The sequence below is a fragment of the Protopterus annectens genome, chromosome 3.part0 (genome assembly GCF_019279795.1).
Source record: "Protopterus annectens isolate FY-2018-M chromosome 3.part0, PAN1.0, whole genome shotgun sequence".
Lineage (NCBI taxonomy): Eukaryota > Metazoa > Chordata > Ceratodontiformes > Protopteridae > Protopterus > Protopterus annectens.
The window spans coordinates 1,522,421,101-1,522,447,088 of record NC_056731.1 but is presented as its reverse complement, the minus strand read 5'-3'; the positions used below and the strand labels follow the sequence as shown (position 1 = coordinate 1,522,447,088).

The window sequence follows — 25,988 nt, the reverse complement described above, 5'->3', positions numbered from 1 at the left end:
CAAAGAAAGGCAAACCACACTTGCTCAGGCCAAAAGGGGCAATGAGGATCACTGTCACCTTGCTCTACATTGCTTTCTGCAGTAACTTTAGTATGAGAGGGGTGGTGAGGTCAGCCATAAAGAAGATCCATGGTCCAAATGTGGGCCACAGCATCCCTTGAAGTTTCTAACTCTTCTGGGATCAGGGGAAAGTAACTGCTGCATTTCGTGTTGGAGGGGGTGAAAAGGTCATTCCCAGCAGTTGAAAATCTGTTCTGCCACTGACTGGCTGAAGGGACCACTCATGAGGTAAAAGAATAGATCTGCTTAGCTTGTCGGCAAAAACACTGCACTCCCCAGGATGTGCACTATCATCAGAAAGAGGTGAAAAGACATCACCCCCACTGCCAATCCTCATGATCTCTCGACACAATGGGTAAGAACATGTTCCCCCTTGTTTGTTGATGTACAAAAATGCCAACATGTTGTCTGTTTGATGACAATCACATCCCTGGGGAGGGAAATCCTAAAAGGCCAGCAATGCTAGGACGACTGCCCTCCTCTGCAAGATGATGAAGACTGGCCTCTGTGTTGACCATGTGCTCTGTAAATTCTTTCCCAAGAAATGTAGGCCTCCCCTACATCCACTTGGGAAGATTCTAAGGTCACTGTGGCCTTGAGGGGGACAAAAATATGACCCTGGTAAACTGTTGGACAGTTCAACCACCAGTGAACATGGTTTCAACAAATCCGGGTGAGGTAGACAGGAAAGTTCATTGCTTGAAATCTGTCAGACACTGGACTGCGCAAGTCTACTGTAACACTCTCATGATAACTTTGGCTAGAGGGACTGAAGTGATGGAGCCTGCCATCACGCCAGCCTAGAAGGGACAAAATTCACCTTGCTGGGTTTTTTTGGAGGAGAGTACTGATAACACCTGATGTTAAAGGGTGAGAATCTTCAATTCTGCTAATCTGGCTATCTGCAGCTTGGCATCCAGATGGGCTGCAATGAACTCTATGGTTTGGACAGGTTGCAGTTTTGACTTTATAACTGGGAACAAAGTTAAAGCAAGGGGTCCCTGGCTTGTAGAGGATTCCTGGTGGGAGCAGTTATGAGCTAGTTGCCCATGTGAAGACTGGTAGAGAAGGGTGAAGGCTGCCAGCCTAGCCAGATAGAATTATCTGTCATTTGTAAATACAAATGTAAACTACAGGCTTGTTGTCTTAAATGTAAAGAAATACTTTTACATGTGGAACTGGAAATAAATGTGACAAAAGTGCACTCTACTGACCAAAGTAAAGCACGTGGTGACCCTCTGAAGTAGACAGTGGTGCCAAAAAGTCTAGATGAAGAAATTCTTTCTATTGTTTTAACCAAGAGTTAAATTGCTAGATTTAAACATGCAAATGTATTTTTATTGCTCTGCTCCTGACCAGCTGCAAGATAACAAAAGGGAAATGTTAAGAATGTAAATGCAGTTAATGTGTAGCATGGGAACTCCAGGAAAGTGAAAAAGAATGATGTAATGTTTATCAGAACTGCAAAAGCAATTCAAACAGAGAATTAGAAGGCATCAAGCATTTTTGTCTTGATCATCCAACTCACAGCGCTGCCTCTTGTTCAAATGTAAGTTATCTTAGACTTGTGTTTTCTTTTAGAGACAGCTAGAACTAGAACGATTAGACTAAGTGTTTTTCTGCGATATCAGAACTGTACTACTGATTTATTTCAAGCATTTCCGTGTGATCTCTGAACTCTTGATTAACACTGATTGTGTAGTAGAAGATATTGCCTTGTGGTTTTAATTATTTATTATTAAATATTTTAAAACCTTTTAACTGTGGCTGGTTTGTGTAGAGATAATTTAAGCTCTAGAGTACATTGCATATTTGGAGAGTTTACTGTCCAAGTCACTCCAAATAAGATTTGACTGTTTAGTCACATCTACCAATTGGATAATAATATTGCACAGTAATTGGACACCCTTTTAAGGGCATTTGAGTAGCTGATAAATATTAGCTGGGTGGTGGCAGTCATTACTACCGTATGGCCCGGGTAAAAGGGGCACAAGCTGGAGAACCTGTGCCAGCCTTCCCCATAAGTGTCTGTGCAATTGTGTAAACTCATATCTAAAAGTGTGTGTGTCAGTTACTTGGGCAAGGACACGAAGCACTGGTTGGACAGAGAGGGTGCTGGAGATTTTAGCTTGCCCAGCTAGGCTGAGATCTGGACACTATAGCTATGCCAGTGGGGAGTCTTATTGGGGACCTGAGGAGCAAAGGAGCGACCAGCCCCTGACTGACTGTGATCTCTGTGGCTCTTAAGGGAAATTGCACTTTATTGTGTGTATTTGTTATCCTTTCCTCATATATGAGATGTCCTCTCTGGTGTTAGTGGTGAGGATTGAGGCTCCTTGATTGCTGGGTCAGGGAACGGGCGTCACAGCCCATACAAGGGAATATTCCGAATTTCCGCACTCCGAGATGAGCTGCAACCACTGCCAAATATTTGAACACCTAGGGCACTGTGGTTAGATCTATGGCGGAGTTCTGAAATGGAAGTGCCTTGTTACCATCCGATAGTGGAGAAACTTTCTGGAGTCTCCATCCATTTTTATACGATAGCAGTCCTGGAAGTCTATTGAACACATCGAATCAACCTTCCTCAATAACAGGAGGATGAGATGACTCATGACCATCTGGAATTTTGCCCGTTTTACCTACTGATTCAAATGACTAAGTTTTAGAATGGGCTTGTGGTCATTTTTTTTTCTTGGGCACTAAAAAGAACCTTGAGTAGACTACTGACCTATGCTGATCTAATGGGATCTCCTGGATGACTCGTCTATCTAGCAGATTTTTTATTTCTTGTGTCACTGCTGTCTTTTGTGAGGGTTGGACATTGGGAAGTTTTCCTGAATAAAGAGAATGCCAAATAAAGGGAATCATACAACCCCTTGTTATGATTCTGTGCACCTATATGTCTTGGGTGATGGCTGTCCAGGCAGAGACAAGTGCCTCTTGACTGCCTTCATAGTGCAGTAGTTGGGTAACCATTCAGGGGATCTGAAAAGGCTCATTAGAGAAGGCACTTCCAAAAGCCTTAATTTTGCAGTCCATCTCTGCCATGGAGGGGTGATGTCCATTACGATTACACCTCAGTTTGTCTCTGGAGAGGGAGTCTACTACTAGAAGCATCTGGGATGAATTCTTTAGACTTTCAGAATGACAATTTCCTACCTCCTTTCTGGTTTCTAAAGAAAGTCCGTTGAGGGGTAGGAAAAGTATATCCTAATGGCAGACCAGGTGTTTTACTGCCTTGCTCATGGTTAGCGTCTCTAACTTTAGGCTCAAACAATGTGGATCTGTAATGAGGGGCACTGATAAAAGACTTCTTAAAATGTTCCACAGAGACACATACAGGGATGCTGGGGAATGGCTATCAATGAGCCAAGATGCTCTCAAAGTGCCATCAGCCATATTAGAAATAAGATGTATGGACAGATTTGACAGGGACTGAAGGGGGGCTAACTACATATCAACTGATTTCCTATCTTAAGCAGACAAGGACCCAGATAGTAACTTGGATAATTTTTTAGTCAAGTCCCTCTGAAAGTGTATAACACAGGCCAAATAATTCAGTTCCCCGAGTAAAGGCTGCTGAAGCACAAGTCCGCTTTCCAAAACTGTCCAATGCCTTGGACTCAAGAGATGGACAGCAGAGCTCTCATCAGCGAGGTCTTTCTTGGTGGTCACTGCTACCATCATAGATAGTGGGACCCTTACTCCAGAAGCACCTAACTTTTGGAGAAACTAGGACTTTGTCAGGTTTTCAGAGGACTAGTTCAACCACATCTGGTTCCCTCCATGGCACTTCGAAACCAGGTCAACCAATTCATCAACAAGAATGACCACTCAAGTAGTAGATGAGCCAGTCCTAAAAGCCTAAAGGAATACAGACTCTTCCTGGGCGGAAGTGTTGGCGGATCACCCTCACCTCCTTCTGTACAAGTAGCTCAAGGATCTTGTTACAGGAGACACCTTCAATGGAGGACCTTGAGTACCCCATCTCCCTCATCGAAATCAATATCTTCTGTGAGGGTCCCCTGAGAGGAGTTCATGTATATTCTTTTGCATGTATGCTTTCAGTGGACTATCCCAATGGGATACTCTGAAGAAGACCTCAGAGGGACATAGGAAGTCCACAATTTGAACTGCCTCAAGACTCCAAGCACCTAGCTGTCCTGACATGACAGGAAGAGAGGAGTGAGGACACAAATAATTCAGTGGGGGGTAAGGAGAGATTCGAGTCAGGAAGGGAAGCCTTCTCCCTCGACTGTGAGAGTACGCTACCAAAGATAAAAAATGCAGATGTTGAGACAAGTCCTGACACAGTCCCTCTAGGCTCCAAAGAAGCTGACAAGGGGAAGTTCCAAGAACCCATCTGGCTCAATTCAGAAGATGACGTTGGAGTTAAGCTGTCAAGAGCCAAAGCACCAAGATGAAGAGGCGAATCCGAAAGCTTCAGAGTCAGCCTTGACCCCACAATGCCAGTCCTGACCCCTTGACTCATAAACCAATCAAGATCTGAAGCACTCTATGTCAATCGGGTGTGATAAATAGTCAAAGCTAATGAAGTCTAGTCCTTTGGATACAACATGGGTAAACACCAGGGTCTACTTGGATTCAGGTGACATGAACCCAAAGATCAGATCGAGGAAAAGGAACGTCATGGTTTTCTGACAGAAGTCAGCATCAGGAGAACCGCAAGCTGGATCAGGATCCCCAAAAACTACCTCATCATTCTGTTGTCAGCCTTGGAAAAATTCCTAGAGAACCTGACCAGTCTCAAAGATGAAGCTGTAGACAAGAGCCTTCACACTCTCTGGAAGGACCTTTCCTGCATAAAAAATGATTTAAGCCTGAAGCTAACATGTTGTGGCAAGAACCTGAGCCTTAGGAATGGAGAAGTAGGAGATCTAACTCTAAAAGGATCCAGAGCTAAGGATGGATCCAACAATCTGTAAATCTTCGGAGCAGGACTAGATGGAACTACTCAGTTTGGGGAACAGTTCCTGGAAGAGTTCTTCTGTGTTTCTCATTCTCCTGGTCCTTGTCCTCTCTCTCTCTCTTTATCCATGAACTTCTCCCCATTATTCTTATCCAAGTCTTTCTTTGATGAAAGGTGAAGAAGAGGATGGCAACGACAACTGGGATGAAAGAACTTCTCCCGTTCTGGCAAGGAGAAGCCCCTTAAGTACAAGTTTGTTAAATCTATCCATTAGAGCTCTTCTCCCAAAAGCTGCAAATACAGAGCCAGTCCTTGTCATGGCATGAAGCCCCTAAACAAAATACACATTTAGAATGGGCTTTCTTGGTTAGTGGTTTTATGTCCACAGGAGAGACACTTTTTTGAAGCTGGGTGGCTTATCCATCATCCTGGCACTAAAGTGAAAAAAACTCCAAGTAACAACAGTAGTAGCAACATCTACAAAAAAACTACTGTAACAAAAGCTAAATAGGCTAAATACAATTTAAGTATTCAGTCCTTACAACTACCTGAGACAGTAGTAAGTAAATGACACTAAGTCAATTCTCAGAAATTTTTTTAACAATAGGGGAGGATATTAGAAGAAAAACTACAGGAAATACAACCCAGAAAGCAAAGAAAGGTACAAAAAACTTTTATGACAGCCAAAAGGCCTGAAGCAAGATATCTGTGTCCGTAGCAAATGAGATCTGAGGTAGTAATTTAGTGCTTATAGTGGAATTATAGGTAAGGGGAAGAGCCTCAGCCTTGGATAAAGTCAGATCTGATGACCTCATATGTTGAGGACAAACAGAAGAGACATCAGATCTTAAAAATCTGAGGGGTTGGGAGGGTGGCCTAATGGGTAATGTGTTTGCCTTATAAACACAAGGTGCAGGGTTTGAGTCTCACAAGGGATAATTGGCTAGGCTCATAATGGCTTGCAAGGGCATTTAGCTTAGCACTAACCTATGAACCTATGAGATTAAGGATACATAAGACTTACTAAGACAGACAAAAGCCCTATCTCAAATACCAAGCCACGAAATAGCTTACACCTTAATGATACAATAATTTACTTTTAACTACCAAGACCTCAGTCTACCTTCTGTGTTACACTGATACAAAAAAAAAAAAAAACAGTTCTTACCTACAACATTGAATCTGTAAGTCAGATTTGGTAACTTTCTTCCAGCATATGTATCTGCACTGCTTTCATTCAAAACAGCCTGTAACTTTAAGGTATAACTTCCAAGTTTATGAATGTTTTCTAGGAAAGACAACAAAAAAAAGAAATTAATCAAAACATCTTATAAACAGTAATAGTGCTGCTTATCCACAGTGCTGCATTACCTTTAATAGAAGACGTCATCTGTGCAATTCACCCTACCAGTTGATAGTTTAACCATACATTGCGTACATCCTTCCTGTAAAGTGTGACATGAGCTTCTCAAAATATGTGTTCATGATAAAAGTGTACTCTTCACCTATGGCCCACATACAAAGTCCATGCATTAAGAGTGTTTGCATACCAAAAGATCCCCAGTTCTGACCATCACTGAACACTGCAGATGCATATACAGTGGATATAAAAAGTGTACACAACCCGTTTATTACAATAAATAATTTCAGAACCTTTCCCACCTTTAATGTGACCTGTAACCTGTGCAATTCAATTGAAAAATGAATCTGTTAAGGGAAAAATATACAAAATAAAAAACATACAATAAGCTGGTTGCGTAAGTGTGCACACCCTTAAACTAATACTTTGTTGAAGCACCTTTTGATTTAATTACAACATTCAGTCTTTTTGGGTACGCACCTGCCATCAATTAAAGAGACTCTGATTACCCCCAAATAAAGTTCAGCTGTCGTCGTAGTACGATTCTCCTGACATTTACTCAGTTGCCTGCTACAGCAAAAGCCATGGTTCGCAGAGAGCTTACAAAGCATCAAAGGGATCTTACTGTTGAAAGGCATCAGTCAAGAGAAGGGTACAAAAAGTTTCCATAGCATTGGATATACCATGGAACACAGTGAAGACAGTCATCAAAAAGTGGATAAAATATGGTACAACAATGACACTGCAAAGAACTGGATGTCCCTCCAAAAGTGATGAAAAGATAAGATGAAAACTGGTTACGGAGGCTGCCAAGAGACCTACAGCAACACTGAAGAAGCTGCAGGAAATTCTGGCAAGTACTGGTGGTCTACTACAAGTGACAACAATCTCCCCCTATTCTTCATATGTCTGCACTATGGCATATGGTTGCAAGACAGAAGCCTTTTCTTGCACAGAAAAACATCCAGGCCCGGCTAAAATTTGTAAAATGATCACATCAAGTCTCCCAAACGCATGTAGGAAAACGTGTTATGGTCTGAAGAGACCAAGGTTGAACTTTATGGCCACAATTCCAAAAGGTATGTTTGGCGCAAAAACAACACTTCGCATCACCAAAAGAACGCCATCTCCACGATGAAGCATGGTGGTGGCAGTTTCATGCTTTGGGGTTGCTTTTCTTCAGCTGAAACTGGGCTTTAGTCAAGGTGGAGGGAATTATGAACAGCTCCAAATACCAGTCACTTTTGCCTCAAAACCTTCAGGCATCAGCTAGAAAGCTGAAGATAAAGAGGAATTTCACCTTTCAACAAGACAATGAACCCAAGCATACATCCAAAACAACAAAAAAATGGCTTCACCAGAAGAAAATTAAAGTTTTGGAATGGCCCAGCCAGAGCCCAAACCTAAATCCAATAGAAAATCTCTGGGGTGACCTGAAGAGGGCTGTGCACAAGAGATACCCGCACAATCTGAGAGGTTTGGAGCACTTTTGCAAGGAAGAGTGGGTAAATATTGCCAAGTCAAGATGTGCATGCTGATAGACTCCTACCCAAGACTGAATGCTGTTATTAAATCAAAAGGTGCTTCAACAAAGTATTAGTTTAAGGGTGTGCACACTTTTGCAACCAGCTTATTGTACATTTTTTATATTTTATATTTTTCTGCAAGCAGATTTGTTTGTTTTTCAATTGAATTGTACAGGTTTATAGGTCACATTAAAGGTGGGAAAAGTTTTGAAATGATTTATTGTGGTCTCATTTTTATACCCCCAAAAAACTGGTAATTTAACAGGGGTGTACACACTTTTTATATCCACTGTACATGCAAGAGCATGAACTAGCGGACAGCATTATAAAAATGGAAATTTAAATTACTTAAAAGTTCAGTTAAAGATGGCATGACACAACTAGGACTTCCCAAACAACACACACAAAACAAAATAATGCAGTCATTGCAGAGGGCCCTTTCACAAATCTATTACACTTAACTTTTGAGTGGACTTGTAAGATGAGTGAACACTTGAGAAAACTCCCAGGTTAATGCTTTAAAAACTCCAAAACAGAGTACAGAAAGTAAGAGAAAGGACAGCAGGTGAATTACCCTGCAAGGTACAGACTACAGTGTTCAGTAAAGGAAAGAAAAGGAGAAATAAGCAAGAAGCTGTGCCAAAAAAGTACAGTTGTCTGCACTTACCATAAATGTAGATGTTCGAGTGTATTCACTGTTGCAGTCATTACATTTGGGTAGAATCCCAAAGCTATGGATGAGAGGATGGAACTAAACAGCATTAAGAGCAGCTATAAGGCCCTGCAGGACTGCAGTGGCAAAGCCTACCCTGGATTTGGAAAAGAGAGGTAAATGATAACGCTTTGTGAAGGTATGAACAGAGCGCCAAGTAGCAGCTTCTAGAATGTCTTTTGTTGGAACTCCTCTGAGAAAAGCTGTTGAAGTAGAGGCAACCCTGGTGGAATGTGATCTGATCCTCTTGGGCACAGGTTTACCATGGTGCAAATAGCAGAAACGAATGCAGTGGCTTATCCACTTGGAAATAGTCTACTTTGATATAGCCTTCCCCTCTGATCCTGCAGCAAATGCCACCAGTAGTTGCTCAGATTTTCTTAAAGGTTTGGTCCTGTTTAAGTAGAATCTTAGTTGTCTGTGTACATCCAAGGAATGCAAAATCCGCTCACCCTTGTTCTATATTGTCAGTTGCCTTTGTTTGTCTGGCGTAAGGTAAGCTATCTGGGCAGTTGTATTCAAGCTTGCACCCAGGAATGTAATTATTTGAGAGGGTACCAGTTGGGATTTCTTTTCATTTATTGTGTACCCTAGGCATGTTAGAAGCCTTTTTACAAATGCCAGATGTTGAAGAAGAGTGTTCTTGTCCTCTGCTTGAATGAGACAGTCGTCCAGATAAGGATAAATGTGTATGCTTCTTTGTCTGCAGAATGCAATTACTGGTCCCAGGCACTTTGTAAAGACCCTGAGCGCAGTAGATAAGCCAAAGGGCAGTGCAGAGAATTGGTAATGCAAAAAACCTGCCTTGAAGTGGAGGTATCTTCTGCATGATTCCCTTATTAGGATATGCAGGTATGCCTCTTAAATCTAGAGTCACTAACCAAGCGTTCCTGCCCAGCACAGGCAGTAGCTGTTGTAAAGTCAGCATTTTGAATTTTGGAATGTCCAGGTACGTGTTCAAAATCGATAAGTCCAGTATTGGACGCCAATAATGGTCTTTTCTGGGTACCAGGAAAATTCTTGAATAAAAACCTTGTCCTTTTTCCTTCCCTGGTACTGGCTGAACAGCCCCCATATCCATGAGGGACATAACTTGTTTCTGAGCCTCTGCCCACTGATTTTGTGTCAGATCTAGCCATCCATTTGGAATTGGCAAAGTATGGAAATTAAATCTGTACCCCTGGGATACTATGTTCAATACCCACTTGTCCTGGGTAATTAACTGCCAATTTTCAGCATGAAGTGCTAATTTCCCCCCCAAGGGGGCTGCTAAAAATAAGTGCTTGGTGATGGCAGAGGAAAGTAATTGAGACTGCTTACTACAGGGTTGTGCTTTGTTTCCTCCAGATTTGGAGGTGGAGGCACCCCATTGCTTTGACCTGTAAGAACCCTGTGATTGGTATCTGGAGCCTTTTGAGCGCCTGGATTGCCTTGAGTGGTTCTGTTGGACACAGGAAAGGACCAATTTTTAGTAGGCCAGTGCCTGCTACACCTGGGTGGCTGCACTTGCAAGAAATCTTTTACAGTTTGCATAGATTTAGTTTTATCTTCCATTTTCTTTAAAACCTCTTCTGCCTTATTACCAAACAGAGTATCATGCTGCAAGGGAGCATCCAACAATTGAACTTCAGCATGATCAGGCAGATTTTGCTCCTTGAGCCAGGCAAACCTTCTAATCACAGATCCAGTAACTGCGGCCCTGCAAGAGGCCTCCAAGGAATCAAAACCACATTGCAAAGTATGCTTTCCAACTTGTTCGGCTGAATGCAATAATTCCTGTAACTCTTTATTTTCCACACAATCAGAAACCAACATCATTTTCTGTTTCAGTATGCCCATAAAGTACAGTTTTGTACCTACCATAAATGTAGATGTTCGAGTGCTCATACAGCTGCAGTCATTACAGATGGGTTATCCTGCCGTCAGGCGGGTCCTCGGTCGGCCGAATTACAAAGTCTAGGTCCTGCGTCGGTTGTCGTCGCCTCTTCCCTGACGTCAGTGCGACAGGGGTATAAAACAGGCAGCCGACGCCATCTTCTTCAGTTTTTCTTGCCCTAGATGTCAGGTGGCCCCAGAAGGAAGGCAAAACATAAATTTATGTAATCATGCAATATAGAATAATCAAAAAACATTAGTTGCAAGCAAATACACCATAAAAGAATACCCCAATAGGTTGTATGAGAAGGTGTTTGTCATAAGGCCTGTCCTAAGAGGGGACGGAGGGGGGGTAACCTGGACTGCAGCTGTATGAGCACTCGAACATCTACATTTATGGTAGGTACAGACTGTACTATGTTCATCGTGCATACAGCTGCAGTCATTACAGATGGAAAGAATCCCAAAGCTAAGTAGGGGAGGCAGGCACTAAGTGGAACTAGGAGGAGCAAGGATGCCCTGCAAGACTGCTGTTGCAAATCCTGCTCTAGATTTAGAGTATAGTGGAAGGTGATGGTGCTTGGAGAAAGTGTGCACTGAACTCCAAGTGGCTGCTTCCAAGATGTCCTTGGTAGGGACCCCCCTGAGGAAAGCTGCAGAGGTAGCTGTGGCCCTGGTGGAGTGGGATCTGATGCATGTAGGCACAGTTTTTCCATGAAATGAGTAACAAAAGTGTATGCAGTGGGCTATCCATTTTGAGATTGTCTGTTTGGAAATAGCCTTTCCTTGAGCACCTGTAGCATAGGACACAAAGAGTTGCTCGGATTTCCTGAATGGCTTTGTCCTGTCCAAATAATAACAAAATTGTCTGTGAATGTCCAAGGAATGTAGTAGTCTTTCCCCTTTGTTTTGTGGGTTAGGATAAAAGGTAGGTAAGTGGATAGTCTGATTCAAAGCTACACTGGATACTACCCTTTGGCGTAAAGGTAGGGTTGGTTCGTAAGGAAACTCTGTCCTGATGGAAAATGATGAAAGGTTGCACAGCCATGAGGGCCTGTAGCTCCGAAACCCTGCGTGCTGAGGTGATAGCCAGAAGGAAGGCTATTTTCCATGACAAGTATTGTAGTTCTGTTGAAGAAGCTGGCTCGAAAGGAGGAAGGGTCAGCTTTTCCAATACGAAGTTGAGGTCCCAAGCAGGGACTGGTGGTTTCCTTGGGGGTTTTATATTCTTTGCCCCTCTGAGGAACTGCCTTAAGAGAGGATGAGAGAATAAAGGAGGATCTGTGTTGTATTGTGCAGAAATGGCTGAAGTGTGGATTTTGATGGAGGAGAAGGAAAGTCCACTGTTTAACATCTCAGCTAGGTACTGTAAAAATTGAGGTAAATTTATTACCCAAGGATTCTGGCCCTTTTCTTGATTCCAGGCACAAAATCGTTTCCATTTGGCGGAGTTGGCTTTTCTAGTAGAAGGTCTTCTGGCCTCCAAGAATACATCCTGCACCTCCTTGGAGAGGAGGGTCTGTTGGGAAATCAAGGAATTCTCCATGCAGCTAGATTTAGGGTTTTGAGCTGGCTGTGAAGGGTGTTGTAGTTGTGCTGGGACAACAGAAGAGGGACTAGAGGTAGGATCCATGGTGGGGAATGTGTCAGGCTCTTCAGAAGCGGTCTTGGCCAGTCTGGAGCGATGAGAATCATTTTCAGCCTCTCCGCTCTGGCTCTTAATAGGACTTTGGGCAGCAGAGGAAGAGGAGGAAAGGCATAGACTGTCAACGTTGTCCAATTGAAAGAAAGTGCGTCCACTTTCCATGCCTGTGGATGATAGGTCCTTGAACAAAATTTTTTCAACTGGTAATTTCTGTGGGTAGCAAAGAGATCTATGTCTGGCTGTCCCCATGCCTGAGTTATCTTTGTGAAAACTTGAGGATGCAACTTCCATTCGTGTGGATCTGTCATATTTCTGCTTAGGTTGTCTGCCAGTGTGTTCTCCTTCCCTGGCAGGAATTGTGCCTGTAGTTGAATTTGTAATTCCAGTGCTGTGTTCCATAGGGTCATGGCTTGCCTGCACAGGGGGTATGAATGAGTTCCCCCCTGTTTGTTTATGTACCACGTCACTGTGGTGTTGTCTGTCCTTATCAATAGCTGGCCTGGATGCAGTAGGTCTTTGAAGGTCATAATAGCATTTTGCACGGCTAGCATTTCCTTTTGATGTGTAGGTGCTTCTCTTTTTGGGACCATTTTCCTTGAATGCACTGATCTGTCATGTGTGCTCCCCAGGTGCAGTCTGAGGCTTCTGTTGTGATGATTTGAGTTGCTTGAGGTACACAGAAAGGGAGAGATGTGTTTCTTCGGCATGCTTGAGCCCACCACAAAAATTCCTTTTGAAGGCATGGAATTAGTGGTATAATTGTTTCCAAGCTGTGGCTGTGTTGAGACCATAAGTTTTTTAGGTACCATTGAAGTTTCCTCATATGCAGCTATGCACATGGGATTAGTAGGATGCAAGATGCCATGAATCCCAGAGCCTGCAGGACTTTCCTTGCAGTCAGCCTGGTGAAGGTTGCCATTTTGCTGAAGTATTTGAGACAGTTGCCCTTGTTTGTCTGGTGTGAGGTAGGCCATCTGGGTGGTTGTATTCAAGCTGGCACCCAGGAAAATAATTTGAGAGGGTATTAGTTTTGATTTCTTTTTGTTGACTGTGTATCCCAGAAAGTTCAACAGTTTTATTACAAATGCCAGGTGTTTCAGTAGTATGTCCTTGCTGTCCGCTTGGATCAGGCAGTCGTCCACATATGGGTAGATTTGTATTTCTTGTAGTCTGCAGAAGGCGATTACTGATGCCAGGCATTTCGTAAACACTCTGGGTGCAGTAGATAAGCCAAAGGGCAATACAGAGAATTGATAATGGGTTGAACCTGCAAGAAATCTGAGGTATCTTCTGCAATCTTGTCTGATAGGGACATACAGGTATGCCTCCTTGAGGTCCAATGTTACCAGCCAAGACACCTTGCCCAGCATGGGAAGAAGCTGCTGTAATGTGAGCATCCTGAATTTTGGTACCTGTAGATATGTGTTTAGGATGGATAGGTCTAAGATAGGTCTCCAATCTTTGTCTTTCCTTGGTACCAGGAATAGTCTGGAATAAAACCCTTGACCTTGCTCTTTTGCAGGTACCTCTTGAATCGCTTTCATGTCCATGAGAGCTGAAATTTGATTTTGTGGCAGGTTTGGTACGCTTCTCATTTTTGGAAGGGTGTGAAAGTGGAACCTATAGCCTCTGTCTATAATGTCCAGAATCCATTTGTCTTTTGTAACAATATGCCAATTTTTTAAGAATAATGTCAGTTTTCCGCCCAAAGGTGCTGCCATTAAAGCTTTGCTTGGCAGGTATAGGGGGAAGTCATTGTGTCTGTTTTCTAAATGACTGTGATCTATCTTCTCCACTTCTTGGAGTTGGTGCTTGCCACTGTCTGGCTCTGAAAGATCCTTGAGGTTGCCCTCTACCCCTTGGGCGTCTGTATCTGCCCCTTTGAGGTCTGTCCATGGCTGGAAAGGACCAATTTTTTGAAGGCCAGTTTCTGCTAAAACGTGGAGGTTGTACCTGCAGGAAATCTTTCACTGTTTGCATTGATTTCGCTTTTTCCTCCATTTTCTTTAGTACCTCCTCAGCTTTAACACCAAACAATACATCTTTTTGAAGAGGTGCATCTAATAATTTAGCTTTGACATGATCTGGTAAGGCTTGCTCTTTGAGCCAAGCATGCCTACGTATAACAGACCCAGTAACAGCAGCTCTACATGAGGCCTCTAAAGCATCAAAACCACACTGCAAGGTATGTTTACCCACTTGCTCTGCACCATGCAACAAATCCTGCAACTCTTTGAAATCTGGTTGTTCTGGTTCTGTCACTTTGCTTTTCAACTGAGATAACAAAAACTGATGGTACGTTAACATATGGAACTGACAGTTTAATGCCCTCATGGTTACAGTGGCCGAGGTGTACACCTTTTTCCCCCACCTTTCTAAAGCTCTGGAATCTCTCTCTGAAGGTAATGGGTTTTTAGCAGTAGAGGCCTTTATTCCCTTGGGACCCTGTGAAATAGTTTCTGGGTCAGCAGTATGGCTTTTGTATAGGAACTGGTGAGAATCAGGAACCCAGTAATACCTGTCTGGTTTAACAGGGGCTGGAGGCAAAGAATCTGGATTAAGGCTGGCTTCTGTGTGCACATCATCCAATATATCTAAAATTGGAGGGATAGCCAGGGGCCTAAGCTGGGGGAGCAAAAGAAAATCCCTGAGTCTTTTCTTGGAATCTGAGTAATCTTGGCCTTCCCAGTGAAAGTGTTCCCTCAATGTATGTAAGGTTTCCCCAAAAGAGTAGTCCTCGGGGGGGAGACCGAGGGAATAGACTCCTCTGCATCAGAGTCTTCGAAAGGAGAATGGGCATAATCCTGGTCCTCAGAATGTTCAGAGGTAATAGAGGCTTGATCTGAGGAGGGGTAGTCTTCCTCTAATCTGGGCCTTTTGTCAGAGGGGGGTTGAGAACCCCTGATAAGAGTAATCAAATCCTCAGCCATTTTGAGCATCTGTTTTTTAGGCATGGGGCCTTGAGAGGGTGTCTGAGGTCCCTGTTTTTTGGTTTTCATGGCTGCTTTAGATTTAGTGAAAGCTTTAATAGAAAAGGAGGAAGGCCTGAAGACATCTTGAGAAATGGCAGGCCTGTCTAAACTCTGAGCTTCCCCGCCAAGAGTGGCGTCGGTATCTGCAGTAGAAATGGGGACCGAGGAGCCTGCGACCTCGGGTACTGAAGTCACCGGTAATGTAGTGCCATCGGTACTCAGGGGCTGCGTAGGCGCCTCACTGAGAAACGGAGAACTGGTAGTCGGCCTTAGCGTGGTATCAGTAGTCGGTGCGGACCTTGTATGTCGGTCCTTATCTTTGCGTCTTTTACTCAAAACTGGAGTTGGAGTATCCGACGACATAATATAATTACATTTTTTACCAAAATAGTGAAGGGCGAACTCCGCCCGGCGCTTAATAGTGCGCTTGTTGAATCTAGCACAAAAACGGCAGGCCGAGACGTCATAGTCTGGGCCTAAGCAAGGTATACAGAAAGAGTGGAAATCCTTATGCAGTATTTGCTTCCCACAGGAAATGCAATTATTAACTTTGTCTGACATATGTCTGAGGCAAGAAAAGTTTCCCCAATGGGGTACTTAGCTTTCAAGACGACTTCGGCTGAAATATTTTCATAAATCTCAGGAGCTGGCCGACCGGCACTAGCGAACTGCTTCTGCTTCGGGCACCGCGCGGCAAAAAAGACTGGAGAAGATGGCATCGGCTGCCTCTTTTATACCCCTGTCGCACTGACGTCAGGGAAGAAGCGAAGACAACCGACGCCGGACCTAGACTTTGGAATTTGGCTGACAGAGGACCTGCTTGACGGCAGGATAACCCATCTGTAATGACTGCAGCTGTATGCACGATGAACATCATGCTGTTGATATTTATGCATATGAAACTGGCAGTTTACGGCTCTGATTGCCAAGGTAGCAGATGTATAAACCTTCTTTCCCCATCTATCCAGCACCCTGGAATCTCTATCAGAGAGGGTAGGATTTTTGGCTGAAGAGGTCTTTACACCCTTGGGACCCTGAGAAATAGTCTCTGGATCAGCAGCAGGATTTTTGAATAGAAATTTGTGGGAGTCAGGAACCCTATAATATCTGTCTGGCTTACTAGGAGCCGGAGGTAGGGAATCAGGAGCCATGCTTGATTCCGAAAACACATCATCCACAATGTCTAGTACAGGGTGTATAGCCAAGGCCTATGCTGAGGAAGAAGGAAATCCTGAAGTCTCTTTTTTGATTCATAAAAGTCCTGACTCTCCTAGTGAAAATGTTCCCTTAAAGTATGCGAAGTTTCTCCAAAGGAGTAATCCTCAGGAAGGGATGCAGATGGGATGGATTTCTCTGCATCAGAATCCTCATAGGGTGGAACAGAAAATTCCTGATCAGAAGAAATGGAAACCTGATCTGAAGATTCATAATCAGTGTCTTGCCTAGGCCTCTTAGCAGGGGGGGGGGGGGGGTGTTGGGAACCCCTGATCAAGGTAATTAAGTCCTCAGCCTTTTTGATCATCTGTTTTTTTAGGCATAGGGGCTTGAGCACGTGGCTCATGCATCAGTTTTTTAGAGATAGAAGATGTTTTTGACCTTGTTTTTGCAGCTGGCGTCAATTTTATATAAAACTGTTGAGGCCTGAAAACACCCTCAGAAGCCAGTGCCTGCTCAGCGGCTCCGGACCCATCCAAGGGAGAGACATCCGTGGGGGGTTCAATACTCTAAGCATCTCGCGGCAAACCGGACTCCGAATGTGTCTCAGTAGAGGCCTGCGACTCAAAAGTAGCGGGCATCAGGGGCTGCAAAAGCACCTCACTGAGTATCGGCGAACCGGCGACTGGCTTAGGAGAAGCTTCGTCGTCTGTTTTGGACCTCGACTGTCTGTCTCTTTTTCTTTGCGTTTTTTGTGAACTCCGGTAGTCGGACTGCTAACAGACGGCATTTCAGGATAGCTAAATCTTGATCCAAAATATTTAGAAGCAAAACTATACAGATGCTTAATAGTGCATTGGTTAAATCTAGCACAAAACCGACAGCAAGGCACTTCGTGATCTGGGCCTAGGCAAGGAATACAGTACAAATGAAATCCTTATGAGGTATTTGCTTCCCACAAGTAATGCAATTATTAACTTTTACTGACATCGGTAAGGAGCAAGAAAAAGTTTCCCCAACAGGGTACTTAGCTTTAGTTTGAAGACTTCGGTTCTGAAACTCGAATGCGAAAATTTCAGGAGTCGGCCAACCGGCACTTGCGAACTGCTTCTGCTTCGGGCACCACGCAGCAAGAAAGACTGAATATAATGGCGATGGCTGCAGCAAGAAAGACTGAATAAAATGGCGATGGCTGCATGTTTTATACCCCTGACGACCTGACGTCATGGAAGAGGAGACAGCAACCGACGCAGGACGCAAGACTTTGTTACTCAGGCTGACTGAGGGCAACCTGCCAGCAGATTACCCAACTGTAATGACTGCAACAGTGAAACACGAAGAACATCAGCAAATTCTTTCCTCGGGAAAGAATTCAGTTGGCAGTTTCTGTGGCTTCGCTATTCTTAGCGCTGTGTTGGAAAGTTACATGTTGGGTTCAGGTAAGTGTGCGATTGTTCGTACGTTAGGGTCAGGGGTGGGTTAAGTGAGTTAGGGTTAGGGTGCGGGTTAGGTAAGTGTGTGATAATGATGGACCTTAGGGTTAGGGTTTGGGTTAAGGTAAGTGGGTAGATAGTAGGGTATGTTTAGTTTAGTGTAGCGTTAGATGTCGAAATTTAAGTGTATGTGTATGGTTGTTGTTTGTTTGATGTAATTGTGTTGTGTGTGTTTCGGAGAAGCAAATTTTTTCCATGGGAAAAAATTTGCTGTTCTGAATGTTCGATATTTTCATGTTTAAATGTTTTGGGGCCGATGAAATAGCGTTCGCTATTTTCATCTTTCAATAACGTGATATAAACACAAAGTTCTGTATAATCACTTGCATAAGTGTAAAAATTTGTCCGTACCAGAAAGAACCAAAGCCAAGGCCCCAAGTAAAAACAATCTGCTATGGTAGACATTCAGCATCAATAAACTTTACAATAAACACAAAAGGTTGCTGTCCAAGAAAATTAAGGCAAGGCCCCAACAATAAAAAAGCACCTTCCTCAGCCTCAACAGACTAACGTGATAACATGTCAAATCCTCCAAGGGCTAATTTGACAGAAACTTAGCATGTAAAGCCAAGGATAACCATAAGGCCTTTTACAGCTACGTACGTAACCTAAAGGGTAGGACTCAAGCATGTGCACAACTAGTGGCCAACATTATCACTCACACTGACCCCACAGAGATAAACCTGCTAGCGAATGGATTTGGCCAAAATTTCACTCCCTTATCCCCTCCTATCTTACAACAAACCTTCCCCCAAACTCCCCCCCACACATATCTGAAGAGCAGGTCCTCAAAGCCTTGCCCAAGGCTGCAATGGTACCAGTGGGGAGAAAGGCAGTCCTAGATTGATACTAAACTGATCTCTCCACCACTGTAGCATCCAAATGATGAACGGCAGCACTGGCAACTGGGATTCCAGGAAATGAAGATGCTGGGTCCAACAATTTCAGACATATCAATGAATTTTTCTCTTGTGAAGACTGGACAGTGATATCATGAGAATCATGGAACCCATTAGTCCAAGAGTTTTTAGGAATTCTCTTGCCAAGGCATCATTCTTCTTGCAGAATTCCACAAACATCGACTGATAAGACAGTATTTTGTCTTCTGCAAGAAAGGCCACAAACTTGTGGGAACGGATTCAGCACGCCAGAAAGACTAGTCTTTGCAAGGATGATAGACATGGCTTCCAGCGGTTCAACTTGCACCCTAGCTAGGACAGTAGGGCCGAAACCTCCTCTAGTGAATTTGAACAGATGGACACAGACTATGTAGAGATCAGCAGATCATTCATGTAAGGAAAACTGTGGGTTTCCAGACTCCGACAGCAGTCCATTACCAGGACAAAGCATTTAGTAAACACTTGAGGTGCACTGGATAGTCTGAAGGGCAATGCACAAAACTCAGAAATCTCCTGAAGCAACAGGCAACGGGTATATGATGATATGCATCCTTCAAGTCCAAGGTCACCATGAAGCAGTGATCCAGCAACAGGGACACTGAAATGCAGAGTGAAAATCTTGAATTTGTGGACCATGACAAACATTCAGAAAGAAAATGTCCAACACCAGTCTTCATGACAGCTCTTTTTTGGAGACCAGGAAAATTATGCGATAGAAACCTCTTATTCTTTCTGAAGGAATGACTAGTTCTGTGACCCCTGAGTCCAGCAGTTGCTGAAGAAGAGGAAGGAATAAAGTCTAGTCAGTTGGATGAGGAGGAATCCCTTTGAACAGGGGAGAAGTTTTTTCCATTGCAGTCTGGAACCCCCTGCCAACAATGCTGAGCACCCATTTGTCAGAAACCACTGACGGCCAAGGCCACCTTGCTGACAGCTAACTTTAGAGATGTGGCATTGGGAGGGGGGTTAAGAAAGACACGGTGGACATAAAAAGTGTACACACCCCTGCTAAAATGCCAGGTTTTTATGATATAAAAAATGAGACAAAAATAAATCATTTCAAAACTTTTCCCACCTTTAATGTGACCTATAACCTGTACAATTCAATTGAAAAACAAACAAATCTGTTAGAGGAATAAATAAAAAAAAAAGTACAATAAGCTGGTTGCATAAGTGTGTACACCCTTAAACTAATACTCTGTTGAAGCACCTTTTGATTTAATTACAACATTCAGTCTTCTTGGTTACACACCTGCCATCAATTAGAGAGACTCTGATTAACCCCAAATAAAGTTCAGCTGTCCTAGTAAGATTTTCCTGATATTTACTCAGTTGCCTGCTACAGCAAAAGCCATGGTTCGCAGAGAGCTTATAAAGCATCAAAGGGATCTCATTGTTGAAACGTATCAGTCAGGAGAAGGGTACAAAAAAATTTCCACAGCACTGGATATACCAACGAACACAATGAAGTCAGTCATCAAAAAGTGGATAAAATATGGGACAACAGTGACGCTGCAAAGAACTGGATGTCCCTCCAAAACTGATGAAAAGACAAGACAAAAACTGCTCAGAGGCTGACAAGAGACCTACAGCAACACTGAAGGAGTTGCAGGAATTTCTGGCAAGTACTGGCTGTGTACTACATGTGACAGCAATCTCCTATATTCTCCATATGTCTGGACTATGGGGTAGGGTTGCAAGACGGAAGCCTTTTCTTACACAGAAAAACATCCAGGCCCATCTAAAATTTGCAAAACAATACATCAAATCTCCCAAAAGCATGTGGGAAGATGTGCTATGGTCTGATGAGACCAAGGTCGAACTTTTTGGCCACAATTCCAAAAGGTACATTTGGCGCAAAAACACTTCGCATCACCAAAAGAACACCATCCCCACGGTGAAGAATGGTGGTGGCAGTATCATGCTTTGGTGTTGCTTTTCTTCATCTGGAACTGGGGCTTTAGTCAAGGTGGAGGGAATTATGAACAGTTCCAAATACCAGTCACTTTTGGCCCAAAACCTTCAGGCATCTGTTAGAAAGCTGAAGATGAAGAGGAATGTCACCTTTCAACATGACAATAACCCCAAGAATACATCCAAATCAACAAAAGAATGGCTTCACCAGAAGAAAATTAAAGTTCTGGAATGGGCCAGCCACAGCCCAGACCTAAATCCAATAGAAAATCTGTGGGGTGACCTGAAGAGAGCTGTGCACAAGAGATGCCCTCACAATCTGACAGATTTGGAGCACTTCTGCAAGAAAGAGTGGGCAAATATTGCCAAGTCAAGATGTTCACCAAAAACACAACTCAGAAACTGCTGAACACCAACGCAAGACTCCGCAGCAAGCAGTAAACTCCAGAAATTTATTAAAAATTCACCAACAGTAAGCGCTTTCATCAAATAGTACAGACATCTTCAGATAAACTGAATAAAATACATTGTCCCCACCTGCAATATTTATACTCCTGGCAATCACATAGTAATTAACCAATTGCATACATCAATGAAACACTTTTTAAAGAAATACTTCACTCTATAAAATATAGAACTAAAATACATGTAAAAAATATAACTAAATATATTTGGTTTTGTATTTTATGTATTCTCTCTCATACACTTTCATTTTTTACAACACTGCTTATGCTAATAATATCATTAAGACCAGGCCAAGATGAAACATTCATGGACAATTGCCATCACAATTCCCTCTGCTGCAATATAATTGGCCAAGGACCACCCCTAGGATGTTTTCCCACTTGCGCAAGGATAAAAAACAAAAATCCATGATCACAGTGTACCTCCAAATGTTTAACTAGGGCATTTGAGAGTTTATTTTTACTTATGTCATAGCAGTGATTGTATATCTGCTGTTTCAATAATCTGTCTTCCCTATATAGAAACTTGGGCATTCTTTGCAAAGTGCCACATAACCCCTTCTGTATGACAATTATAGAAACCTCTAGCCTTAATTATTCTATTCCTAATCTTAATCTCGCGTCCCTGCAGATCATGCAGCACAGATTACAGGCCCCACATTTTGACATTTTTCCTTTTCCTCTATTACTATAGTTATTGGACAAACCATCAAATAAAATTTTCAATGAACTTCCTCGTTTATAGACTATTTTTGGTCGTGCCTCTAATTTCTCATAAACTTCTTTATGATTCATTATCAATTCCCAATTCTTATTCACAATATTAACTAATGGTCCACTATCCATATTATATGTCATAACAAACAAAGGGCCATCAATATTGGTATTGTGGTGCCCTCTTACACTTGTAACTAATTCACACTTACAGAAGTTTCATTGTCCATTACTGGGTCCTTAGCTGCCCAAGTATTAGAATTAAAATTCTCTTAACAATGGTCGAAAATGACTCATTCTTCTCTTAGATGAAACTTCTTCAATCATTGAGTCTATTAAATCACATGGGTAGCCTCTTCTACGGAACAGATTCTTTAATTTAGTGCATTCATCCAAAAAGTCACTCCATTCAGATACCATATCAGCAGCCCTTACCAATTGTCCTTTCACCACGGCACATTTTTGGTGAAAGGGATGGCTGCTTGTAAAATGTAACAAGGTATTAGAATAGGATGGTTTCCTATAGATTTTAGAAACAACAATATCCTTGCTAGGATGTACAAATAAATAGACATCCAAGTAATTTACCGCCCCTTGACCTATTTGGTATGTAAATTCCAAGAAAGATGTAATACCATTGATATACTATATAAATTCTTCCACTTTATCTATTGGACCCACCCATGCAATAAAGGAATCATCCAGGTAGCGTAAATATAAATGTATATATTCAAAAAAGGGCTGCACCATAAAAACTTATTCCCCCAAGCTGCCATTACTATATTCGCAAACAATGGGCCACATGCTTCCCCCATAGCTACCCCTGAAATTTGCTTGCAGCACTGGCCTTGAAAGTAAATAAAATTAGAATCAAGCACCAGCTCCATCAATGTTGTTAATGTATTCACTAAATTCTGATCAATACCAAAACATCAAATACTCTTGGAACCATTGCAGTCCCACATCATGTGGTACACAAGTCCTTTCACAATAGTAAGGAAAATAGGCTTCAAAGCTAAATCAAATTACATTTCGTCAATAATTCCCAAGAATCTTTACACAAATAGGGAATATGCATGACATAGTCTTTCAATAGCCCATCAATCATTCTAGCTATATAATACGATTTGGAGTTTCTTGCATCCAGAACAGGTCTAAGGGGAGGGTTTTCTAAACGCTTATGAATTTTTGGTACCCCAAAAATGCAAGGAATACGTGGACATTCCATATTCATCAATTTATACTGGTCCCGTGTAATTTGTCCTTGCATTAATATGTCATACAATAAACCATTTATCCAGTGGTAAGCTATATTAACTTTTAGTTATGTACTTACCATAACTTTAGATGTTTGGGATCCATCTCGCCTACATTCTGTACTGATGGGCTCGGAGCGGATCCCTCGGCTCCGACTCGGCACGCTTATGCTATAGAGCGAGGCCTCTTATTGGCTGAGCTATCTTTATCCCAGGATGCACCACCACTAATCCCCCAGATCTTGTTTGTCCGCATTCATGCACACACGCACAACTTGTTTATATAACATTGTTAGATGTTTCAAGATGAAACAACAGGATTCGGACCTTCTGATATCCTCTGATCTCCAAGGAAGGGGAAGGAGGGTGGGTTATTAGAAATGTAGGCGAGATGGATCCCAAACATCTAAAGTTAAGGTAAGTACATAATTAAAAGATGTTATGTGATCCTATCTCGCCTACATTCTGTACTGATGGGACAGCGTCCCTAGCACCTAAATCCTGGGTGGCTCATTGGAAAACACTCCTGAGCACTGTGGAACCAAATGAAGCTCGTCCTTTAGATGCCACATCCAATTTGTAGTGGGAAATAAAAGTGTGCGGGGAAGACCATGTAGCTGCAGCACAAATGTCACTAATGGCAAGCTTAGAGTGGAATGCTATCGAAGTAGCCATAGCCCTTGTAGAATGAGCTTTGACAGAGGTGGTACGCTCTCTGTTAGAACAGGAATAAGCTTGAGTAATACAGTCCCTGATCCATTTGGCAATAGTGACCTTTGTGACAGCTTTGCCCAATTTATTGTCTGCAAAGGATACAAACAACTGATCTGTTTTCCTTGTTTGTTTGGTCCTGTCTAAATAAAAACGTAACTGCCTGTGGACATTTAGCGTGTGGAATATGAATTCCGCTTTGTTAGAGTATTTTGGAAAAAAGACTGGAAGTTCTAACGATTGTTGTAAGCAGAAACTAGAACAAACTTTAGGGACAAAGGAAGGATTTGGCCTGAGGGATACTCTGTCTTTGTGAAAAACCTAGTACGGGGGTTTTACTGACAAAGCTTGAAGCTCTGAAAAGTACAGTTTTGTACCTACCATAAATGTAGATGTTCGAAGATCCACATTGCTGCAGTCATAACCTGTGGGTAGTCTGCTGTCCTCGGTCGGCCCGAATACCGAAGTGTTAGGCTGGCGTCAGTCATGGTCGCTCAGATCTGACGTCAGTACGCCATGGTACTAAAGCGCATGACCGACGCCATATCCTCAGTCTTTCTTGCCCCAGATGTCAGAAGGCCTTAAAAAGAAAGGCCATAGCTAAAAATAGAAATATCCCCAATCACCAAAGTAAAAACAATAGATACACCACAAGCCACACAGCCACCCCAAACTACAGAGGGGAAGGAGGGAGGGTAAATTGGACTGCAGCAATGTGGATCTTCGAACATCTACATTTACGGTAGGTACAAAACTGTACTATGTTCTTCATCTCACATTGCTGCAGTCATAACCTGTGGGTAGAATCCCAAAGCAAAGGTAAAGGGAGGTTGGTAAAATCAGATAGTATTAGGAGCTGCTAACATGCCCTGTAAAACTGCAGTGGCAAACCCAGCCCTAGATTTGGAATAAAGAGGGAGATGGTAATGTTTAGAAAAAGTGTGCACTGAACTCCAGGTAGCTGCCTCCAAAATATCCTTAGTAGATACTCCCCTTAAAAAAGCAGTAGAAGTGGCAGTAGCCCTAGTGGAATGAGGTCTGATTCCAGCAGGAACCTCCTTACCATGATGAGAATAACAAAAAGCAATACAATGGCCAATCCACTTAGAAATAGTTTGTTTTGAAACAGGTTTTCCTTGTGAACCCAAGGCAAAAGAAATGAATAACTGTTGGGACTGTCTGAACCCTTTAGTTCTGCTCAAATAATAACATAACTGCCTGTGAATATCCAGAGAGTGCAAAATTTTTCCCCCCTTATTTTGGGGATCAGCATAAAATGTAGGCAAATGAATAGATTGGTTTAAGGCCACATTAGAAACAACTTTAGGCATAAAAGTAGGATTAGTACGTAGGGAGACCCTATCCTTATGAAATATCAGGAAGGGTTCAACTGCCATTAGAGCCTGTAATTCAGATACCCTTCTAGCAGACGTAATGGCCAACAAAAAAGCAGTCTTCCAAGACAAAAACTTCAACTCCGAAGTAGCTGCAGGTTCAAAAGGAGGTAAAGTGAGCTTTTCCAACACAAAATTGAGATCCCAGGAAGGAGTAGGAGCTCTACGTGTGGGTCTTATGTTCTTTGCCCCTCTAAGAAATTGCTTAAACTAAGGATGAGAGAATAATGGTGGGTCACAGTCATAGTGAGCAGAAATGGCTGCAGCATGAACTTTTACAGAGGAGAAAGACAAACCCTTGTCTAATAATTCTGTAAGATACTGAAGTGTAACACTCAAATTAGGCACTGAAACATCAAAGCTCTTTGTTTTGCTCCAAAGAAAAAATCTCCTCCATTTATCAGCATAAACTTTCCTTGTACTAGGCCGTCTGGCCTCCAAAATGACATTCAAAACTTGTTGAGGAAGCTGCGACCCCCCAGGGTCTAAAACAGAATACGCCAGGCTGTCAGATGCAGGGACTGAATCCTGACATTGCGGAAATGATTGCTTGCCTGGGACAAAAGGTGTGGAATTGATGGCAAAGGCCAAGGAGGCTCCCGTACTAAACTCCTCAGTAGAGGGTACCAGTGCTGCCGTGGCCAATTTGGAGCTATTAGAATCATGCAAGGCTTGTCCTGCCTGACCTTCAAGAGCACCTTGGGGAGGAGAGGTAGAGGAGGAAAGGCATAAACGTGAAGGTTGTTCCAACTGAATGATAGAGCATCCACTTTCCAAGCTTTTGGATGAAACAGCTTTGTGCAAAACTTTGGCAGTTGGTAATTCAGTGGAGAAGCGAACAGATCTATGTCTGGAGTCCCCCAAGCCACCGTCAACTGTTGAAAAACATGAGGATCCAATTTCCA

General features: G+C 42.7%; 1 protein-coding gene across 1 annotated transcript in view; it reads right to left on the bottom strand.

Moving 5' to 3' along the window:
- The window catches only part of SMCHD1 (structural maintenance of chromosomes flexible hinge domain containing 1), a 3,546,415-nt gene that overhangs the window by 2,225,466 nt on the left and 1,294,961 nt on the right, over window positions 1-25,988 (bottom strand). Inside the window, exon 19 of the mRNA XM_044065561.1 lies at window positions 6,162-6,281. Within this exon, the coding sequence (XP_043921496.1) occupies window positions 6,162-6,281 (120 nt within the window). The remainder of the gene's footprint in view (window positions 1-6,161; window positions 6,282-25,988) is intronic.